Source organism: Primulina huaijiensis, unplaced genomic scaffold (assembly GCF_012295235.1).
Source record: "Primulina huaijiensis isolate GDHJ02 unplaced genomic scaffold, ASM1229523v2 scaffold21623_ERROPOS600000+, whole genome shotgun sequence".
Taxonomy (NCBI): Eukaryota; Viridiplantae; Streptophyta; class Magnoliopsida; order Lamiales; family Gesneriaceae; genus Primulina; species Primulina huaijiensis.
The window spans coordinates 30,413-39,597 of NW_027355398.1; the positions used below are offsets into that span (position 1 = coordinate 30,413).

Consider the following 9,185-nt stretch of genomic DNA (forward strand, 5'->3'; position numbering starts at 1 on the left):
GCTCGATCGAGTTGGAATTCTTCAATTAGTGGAATCATATGATCACAAGGCATAACTATCGTGACCGTTCTGAATTTATTGTTAAATTATAAACAAGATCAATAGAACTGGATATGACTTTTAACTGCAGGAAAGTGAGGAATCATCGGTTCAAAGTGAAGATTTGCATGGTAGTGGAGAAAAGCTATATTATAGTCTACAGAGAAACGCTTGGTTCCTCAGAAATTCGTACGGTGACTGAGCAATGGTGCAATCAATATTCCCTGATCAGGAAGTACTAGTTGATGGAAGACATGTAGAAATAGGCTAATTTGCCGTTTTGTTTAGATAAATGCCTAATTATTGTCTTAATAGATCATTTCATTGACCAAACAGTATCATTAATTCTAATTGGTTTAACATCTGAATTAAATCGATTGAATATTAACTATTTATTACGCCTAATATTTATGTGTAATCGAAAACCAAACAGACAGGAATTAAACGCTTCGAGAGCCATCAATATTGCTATCGTCAGTTCTAATTCTTGATCCTCTGACACATCAAATTCTTATCTCTTGCCTTATTATTATTATTATTATTATTTTTGTACACAAATTAAAATTCCTTTTCAGAGAAAAAAATGTAAATATCAATTTCGAAATTGAGTTGTCCGCAAATGAGCAAATACTTGAATTTTAATAGTGAAAATTTTAAATTGAATAAATATAATAAATTTACAACATTTTGTGCACACATAATAAGTTAGAGAATATATGGATACTGCATTTTTTGTCGCAGCAGGCCGATTCAAATTGGGTCGTAGTTTCAACTCGTTCCGTATATTCTTTCAACCCAATCTCAAAATATGTTTTAATTTGCCAAACAAAAAATAATAAAGAAATTATAATTTCAGTACTCAATTTATTGATTTACGTTATTTACTTGTCGAAATATAATTTGAAAACNCCAAGTCACATATAGCTTATCTGATAGAGTCTCTATTTCCTAATATCAAGTTGTAGCTTGTTTGAGAAGAGTGCGATTTAAGTTTTTAATGGAATGCACTTTTATGTGATCTAGAATATTTGTTTCTTTTAGATTTTATTCATTAATGTCGTCAAATTCAGTCTTACTAGTCTCACATATATATATAATATAAAAGAAACAAATTCAGTAGACTCCACTTGAAGAGCACCACTCTCTTTAATATCCATCGACTAGAACTCCACTTAAAGGTCTAATGAATATATTTATTTATTTATTTGATAATATAAATGATCAAAATCACACAAACAAAAAAAATAACAAAAATTATAAATTTCCTGTTATAAATTTTGATAAGTGGAATTAATATCGGAAAATTATTTGATTGAGACGACTAAGGTCAATGAGTGGGTTAATTGCAAAGATTTCTTAGATATGTTTCATTCCAGTTTCCGAACTAGTATCATTTAGCTTGCATTAATTTTTGGTTAATAATAGCTGATTGATTATTCATTCGTATCTAATTTTAAGGGCAATGGTATTGTGTTTGACAATCAATGCTATCGGTTCTGATAATATAATTGTCAAATATTTAAGAGTTGGTTGTATGTAACTTTTGTAAAGATAAATGTTTATTGTTCATTCTGTATTGCTACAAGCCATGAGACAAGATTATGTCAGCATCACTATATTCGTTCTGATTTTGAGGGTTTTAATTGACAATGATACACACGCATTCTAAGTATCGTGATTCATTTCTCGGGAGAAGATTATGATCTTCTCGAGAAGAACAATTCGCAATTTCTAAGAGAGTTCGAGTTGACAGATATTAAAGACGAGTGATGTTCGTCAAGTGGACTTTACTGAACGTGTTCCTCATAAAGACGTCATATGAAAATATAGCCTTTTTAATTGTTTAAGTTCTTATATGATTGTAACAATTGAAGTTTAGTGGACTTGCTTGATAGCTGAGCGTGGCCCCGTGGATCAAGGTCGGTTAGATAAAATCACGTTAAAATTGTCCATGCATTTTATTTTTCTTTCAAATTTCTTTTAAATTGGTCTAATAATAAAAACTAGGCAAATTTTAAAAAAAATTGGATCAACAAGTGGTATCAGAGTGAGTTCATTTTTGTAAGATGTTGATCCTGGTGTTTTAAGTTCGGTTTTGAAGTGCAATGGTAATGAATGATGAAGAAAACACAAGGCCTCTACGGGTACATATGATGAAATGATGTTAATGTCTCTACTTTCATTACAACTGAATCAAGCAACAACATTTCAGATGTTATCCACCATCTTTTGAAGATGTTATGTGAGTTAAAACATCATGAAGATAGGGGAGAATATAGATTAGAACCTCTCAGTTTTATTTATAAACTTTAGTTGATTTTCGTCAAAAGGGGATATTTATATTTTTTTGAATATTTTTTTGAACATAATCCAAATGAGATATTGTTAGATGATATTTTTGTTAACTTCATTTTTGTCATTTAGTTTATCAAGAAAATTTAAAAATATTGGTTTGAGATATTGAAGATATAGAGATAATTGAAGAATATATTTGTTTGAATATATTTTGAGATATGTTTGCTATTATTTTGAATATACGGTGTAAGATTTGAAAAAATAATTTCTAACATGTATATGATAGGATCTTCTATCTATGTAAAGGGCTCTTTATTCATTTTGAAGATTGTCGATAATGGTCATATGTAATTGAGGGAGGCTGATGAGTTTATATTGTTAGATCTTTAAGAGTTGGTTGTATGCGACTTTTGAAAAGAAAAACATTTACTGTTCATTCTGTGTCACGACAAGTCATGAGACAAGATTATGTCAGTATCATTGTATTTATTTGTATTTTGAGAGTTTCAATTGACAGTAGTACACACACAATATTGTGATGCATTCCTCGGGAGAGGAAGGTAACGTTCTAGGAAAAGAACAATCCGCAGTTTCGAAGGGAGTTCTAGTCGATGGATATTAAAGAGAGTGGGGCTCTTCAAGTGGAGTCTACTGAATATGTTTATAATAAAGGCGTCATAAGAAAAGAGATTTTTTAATTTAATTATTTAAGTCTTTGTATGATTGTAATATTATTGAAGCTTAGTGGGTTTGCTTGATAGCGAGATGTGACCCAGTGGATGAAGATTAGTTAGACCGAACCACGCTAATATTTTCCATGTTTTTTATTTTGTTTTCAGCTTTATTTTTTTTAAAATTGAGCTAATTATAAAAACTTGGCAAAATAAGAAAAAACTAGATCAAGAAGTGGTATCAGAGTGAGATCATTTTTTTTTAAAGATGTTGATCCTAGTATTTTGAGTTCGGTTTTGAAGGTCAATGGTAGGATGAATGATGAAGAAAACATAAGGCCTATGCGGGTACATATGTAATGATGTTCATATCTCTACTTTCGTTGCAACATAATTAGGCGACAAAATTTTCAGATGTTATCCAACCAATTTTTTGAAGATGTTATGTGAGATACAACATCATGAAGATAGGGGGAGAAAATTGATTAGAACATCTCGGTTTTATTTTTGAACTCTGGTTTATTTTTGTCAAAAGAGAGAGTTATATTTTTGTGAATTTTCTTGAATATTTTTTTATAATTTTGTCAAAAATAAGCCGAATGGGATATTGTTAGATGATACTTTTGTTGGCTTAATTTTTGTCATTTAGTTTATCAAGAAATTTAAGAAATTTTGGTTTGAATATTGAAGATATGGAAATAATTGAAGAATATATTTGTTTGAATATGTTTTGAGATTTGTTGGAGGAATGATGACGATATTAGATGTCGTTATATTGAAGATATGATGCGAGATTTGAAAATATAATATCTATCATATATATGATAAGGTATTCTATTTATGCAAAGGAGTGTTAATTCATTTTGAAGATTGTCGATCGTGATCATATGTGATTGAAGGAGGTCGATGAGCTTATATTATCAAATCTTTAAGAGTTGGTTGTATGCGAATTTTGTGAAGAAAAATGTTTACTGTCCATTCTATGTTGTGACAAGCCTTGAGAAAAGATTATGTCAGTATCATTGTATTCATTTGGATATCGAGGGTTTTGATTGATAGTGGTACACACGTACGTAGTATCATGATTCATTACTGGCAAGTCGAAGATGACATTCTCGGGAGAGAGCAATCTGCTGTTTTGAATGGGGTTCGAGTTGACATATGTTAAAGATGAGTGATATTCGTCAAGTGGAGTCTATTGAACATGTTCATCATAAAGACATTATAAAAAAGAGTCTTTCAATTATTTAAGTTATGATAGTAACATAGTTGAAATTTAGTGAATATGTTTGATGGTTGGACATGAACAGTATATGTATTTCAGTTTGACCGAAATACGTTAAAATTGTTTGTATTTTCTATTTTGTTTCCAACTTTATTTTTTAAAACTCACTTAATTATGAAAACATGATAAAATAAGAGAAAAGGGAAAATCGGATCCATTAAAGTAGTTGAGGTTAATGGAGTGATGGATTTCAATTAAAAGTATTGTAGACAGTGACTTAACTATAAATCGTAATTGATAATCAAGTCTTGTCTCGATCGATAATGCAAAACGTGTGTCTATATATATATATATATATATATATAAAAGATGGAAAATTTTAGTTTAATTAATGACTTGAGATATGAATGCTATTAAGGCTGAAATATAGATATCATTGATAATGAAGTAGATAGCTAGCTAGCTAGGGTGCGTGTCCTCCTTTTTTCTATGTATTTGTGATTTCCGTGTGATTTAAACATAATCATGACACAAACAATCTCTCCAATAAAAGTATTCCAAACCACAATTAACTATATTATTAATATATACACAAATTAACAGAACAGTCAGTGCGGTATAAAACCAAATTAATATAAGAAATATATTAAGTAGATATATTATAAATTAAAACACAAGTTAAGATCCATGTATACATATAAAAATTTTAAGAACAGAAAGCAGAATCAAAGATACATATATGTATATATATACATACACTTGATCATGATCGATAACAATATTTGTTTAAATCAATGATATGCGTGGATGAATAATCGTTCCCACTCAAGTCAAATCAAAAACTTTGATCGATCTCTCCTGTCATGTCAGGTGTCTGTACTTTATTCAACTGTTCTAACCTTCTGTTCCTCAGCTTTCTGTCCCGTCGTCACTACTTCGAATTCCCACTTAAATACCTTTTTTTAACCATGCATGTGAATAAATATTATGATTATTATTATCATAGTTTCTAGTTTTTTTTTATATATATATTTCTCAAAAGTAAAAAAGGATGGAAAACAGCGACAAAACAGCTCTCCAAATAAAAATTCGAACTCACGGTGGGCGGTGGCGGTGATTCACCTTGCTGTGTATAACACACTTCAAGAATCCCTTTTGGCTTCTGCATAAGATGTGGTGCAGGTGGCTGCGTCAATACTGCTATTTCCTGCCCAATCATAGAAGGCGAATGGATCCAAAGATTTGTTTTCCCGTTCCATATCGCCGGAAAATCCAGCTTGCGAGAACAAGAGATTCAAAGGGTCCGCCTCAATTTCTCCTATATCCACAAAGAAACTATCTTCGGATTTGCTGGAGTCTGGCATGGTAGGCTTGTAGCTCTGTGGAAATCCTTCATCCAAATCTGCATGATCTTCCATTTCTAAATTACTATCAAAATCTTCATCCATCTCCTCTTTCACAGATACAGGATTCTCTTCTACTGTGGACGGGCGCAGTTGTTTATTCTCGGTAGCTACCATTTTCTTCTCTTCTTTAGGGTTTGCAGATTTTTGAGCTTGAGAGTTCGCTGAATTCTTTGAAGTAGAACTGGTCTTGGATGTCTGAGATCTGGTAGAGCCTGCAAGAGCATTTCTTTGGGTGGGCCATGGATGATTATGCTCCGAAGTGTATGTGATCACAAGCATATTCGGGTCCGTTCGGCTCCGCTCCACTTGTTTCCTGGCCGAACAACCCTTTGAACTACTGCATCGATAGTAACCCCTGGTTTTGTACATTGCATCACAACACTTGTTAATACACCAGGATATAAATGATGGATTTTCGGGTCAGTTTCCTTTATAACAAACATGTATATTAAGTTAGTTAGCCAGTCAAGAAAATTTGGCAAAGGTATAATCTTGACTGCGTGTCGACCAATATTGATTTGTGTATGTCAGAAAAATTTCAAGAAGACAAGAAAATTAATCGTTTTTAAGATAATCCAATTCAAGAAAATAGGTTACCTTGGATAAGGAGATCCTTTAATAGGCTTTTGACCATACTTTCTCCATGCCCAAAGATCAGATGGAACAATTTCTCCAGTTGGTCTGCTGTTTGCAGGTGCTGGAGCTGGTATACAGACTACCTTCTTTGCCTGGCTTTTCCTGATAATTATGAACATGCATGATTGATTGCAAACTCGGAATATAATTATCTTCCTTTTCTTTTGGGTCTGATAGATTACTAAAAACGGAGACTACTATACGTACAACTTGGATACGCTTATGATCATAGATGGATACTATAATTTCTAATAATTATCATTTATGTTTTTTGCGGTGTTCAGAACTGCTCGATTGGTTCTTCTCACGCTAGCTACTTTTCTTTTTTTCTATGAGAAAAGCCGAAAGCGATGGAGGATGAAAAGACATAACAGAAGAAAATCAACTAAGCTGGGTTTTCAAGGAACAGTTGTTGATACTGATCAAATAGTAGCCTGAAAACCGAAGTATATGATCGATTATCATTGGTGACTTTGACCGAAATTTCATGGCGGTTTCGCATGTTTTAAGAAGGCCGTAATCTCAGTTTTGTGCTGAGATAAAATTGAAAGCATCTGATAAATAATCGGATTTTCATTCAACAATTACGGTTATAATAACGAAAGAACGATATGAATTTTTTGTGGTGCATAAAATATAAAAAGTATAATCATGAGAGTCAAAATTGTAGAGATATAGTGTTTAGATATGAGTCAAAAAATAGAACTCACCTTCTCTTGATACCCGTATTTCGCGGAGACGAGATCTGCAGAGCTTCTGGGCTATCCATCAAGCAACCATTGGAGCAATTCGGAGAAACCAGACTTTGGTCAGCGGGACCTTTAAAAATCCTCGGAGAAGAAGCAGGTACCGGCGAAGAACCACATGGTAACCCCGACAACTTTCCATCAGGGCAGATCTGCAGCATCCTTGAAAACATATTCGAAGGTCTTTTCATCTCATCACAAAGAAACTTGTGAGAAGTGGCGTTATTTTCACCTCCATTAACAGCGAGCCCTCTGTCATTTGCAGTGCCTTCAATATTCGAGTCGTGAAAAAATCCTGACACTGGAGTATACATATCATGGAGGAATGGATCTCTTATGTCAGCAAATGGATCCCCAAAATACTCAGACGAATAGTTGATCGGGTTGTTTGGAAACTGCCAGTCTTGCTGTGCCGACACTTCAGCTGATGCCGTGTTTCCACCGGCGATACTGCAGCCATTCGTTCGGATTATATCGGTTAAATCTCCTTGATAGTTGTCCATTCTATTGAAGAAGTAACTGCACATATTTCAAAAACAAACATGCAACTGTTGATAGGAGGAGGAGGAGGAGGAGGAGGAGGAGGAGTTTGGGTTATTTTACTTAGTTAATGTGAACAGAACAAAATGAAATGGCCTTTTTGGGACGCGCTGACTTTTGGTAACAGCTCCTCCCTACCTGTACGCAACAAAGAAGAGAAGAGAGGCCAGGAACGGAATAGTGTCATTGTTATATATTTTTATTTACTTCTATTACTACTATTATTATTATTATTATTACTATCAAAAGGGCTTTATGTTAATTTATTCTACCCTTATCAAACAAAAATAAATAAATAAATTTTGGCTACTCTTTAATATTCTTTTATATACATTGAAAGATTCGAAAATTTTTATTTTAATTATTTAATTTTAGATTTTGATCTATTAATTTGTGATATTACAATTTTTAATTGTTTTGGTCTATTTAATTTGTGGTATTATAATAATTATTAATTTTTAACTATTTTGATCTAGTTATGACGTAACATCTGACGAGTTAATATTTTTCAATCTCACATCAATATTTTTCAAAGTCATATTAGTGTTTCATGATCTAACGTCTCCAATTTGATCAAAATAATCGAAAATTAAAAAATAATATATAAAAACTAAAATTTTAAAACTTAGTTAATAATAACCCAAAAATATACCCATTAATAGATTTAAAAAACTATTTTCCTTTCGGAGTTATCATAAGCATCATCTACATCATTATATATATGTATTCCATATAATCAAGTGAACGTTAGCTACATTTTGAAATTAAACTCCGTACGTATAATTATTTTTCGTAGTCTGCCAAAATAAATTTTATTGATGTTATTAATTCCCTGTTTATTTACAATTTAAATGATTGTTTGATATTTTGTTTTTTAAAAAAACTAGTGATGGTAAAGGAAAGAGGAACCAAGTAGCCGCAATATAATTCTCGGAAAAAGCTTCAGACCTTCTCGTCCTGGGACACAGACGTCACTCCATATATATATATCTCTCTCTCTTTTTTTTAATTTCTTGAGATGGACGATCGCATTAAAGACTTTGTTAGTGTAGAAGATGCGATATATATGATAGTTGACCGTATTTGTGTCCGAAGACTCCGAACTGACTATGCTAATGAAGTATTATTATGTGAAATTAATTTCATGTCCTACGTACGTACGATCTGATATCCAGTAATGGCTCTGGATTTGCATGACTCGATCGAAGCTAAATCGATCTTGATGAATATCAAACCTGCATGCATCGATCTATCTACTCGGAGAACGAATGTGTACGTATGTACATGGCTTATATTTAATTTATTTACCTATTTCTCAGAATATTCCACGAAAGATAAGACAGAAGAATTTATCATTTTTATTACAAATCAAGATATAATTAATTTTGGCATTATTTGTATAATTGAATGGAGACGACCCATACCCCACCCCACGTTCATGCATGACACCAAAAACACTGGGATTCTCCTGACACCTAGATTTTTTCCTATCAATATTATAAATTGGAATCAGAACCGTGCATCCTTCCAAGTGAATTAATATATTACACTACACAATCAACACACACACACACACACACACACACACACACACACACACATATATATATATATATATATTCATAAT

The 9,185-nt window shown here is 32.3% G+C and overlaps 1 protein-coding gene across 1 annotated transcript; it reads right to left on the reverse strand.

Annotated features, from left to right (window-relative positions):
- Positions 1–4,933: 4,933 nt before the first annotated feature.
- On the reverse strand, positions 4,934–7,754 carry LOC140966997 (probable WRKY transcription factor 14). Its single transcript, XM_073427324.1, has 3 exons — positions 6,983–7,754; positions 6,234–6,374; positions 4,934–5,991 (listed from the first exon to the last, which is right to left on the reverse strand). The coding sequence occupies exons 1-3, from the start codon at positions 7,543–7,545 to the stop codon at positions 5,373–5,375; spliced, it is 1,323 nt and encodes a 440-aa protein (XP_073283425.1). The 5' UTR covers positions 7,546–7,754; the 3' UTR covers positions 4,934–5,372.
- Positions 7,755–9,185: the final 1,431 nt, after the last annotated feature.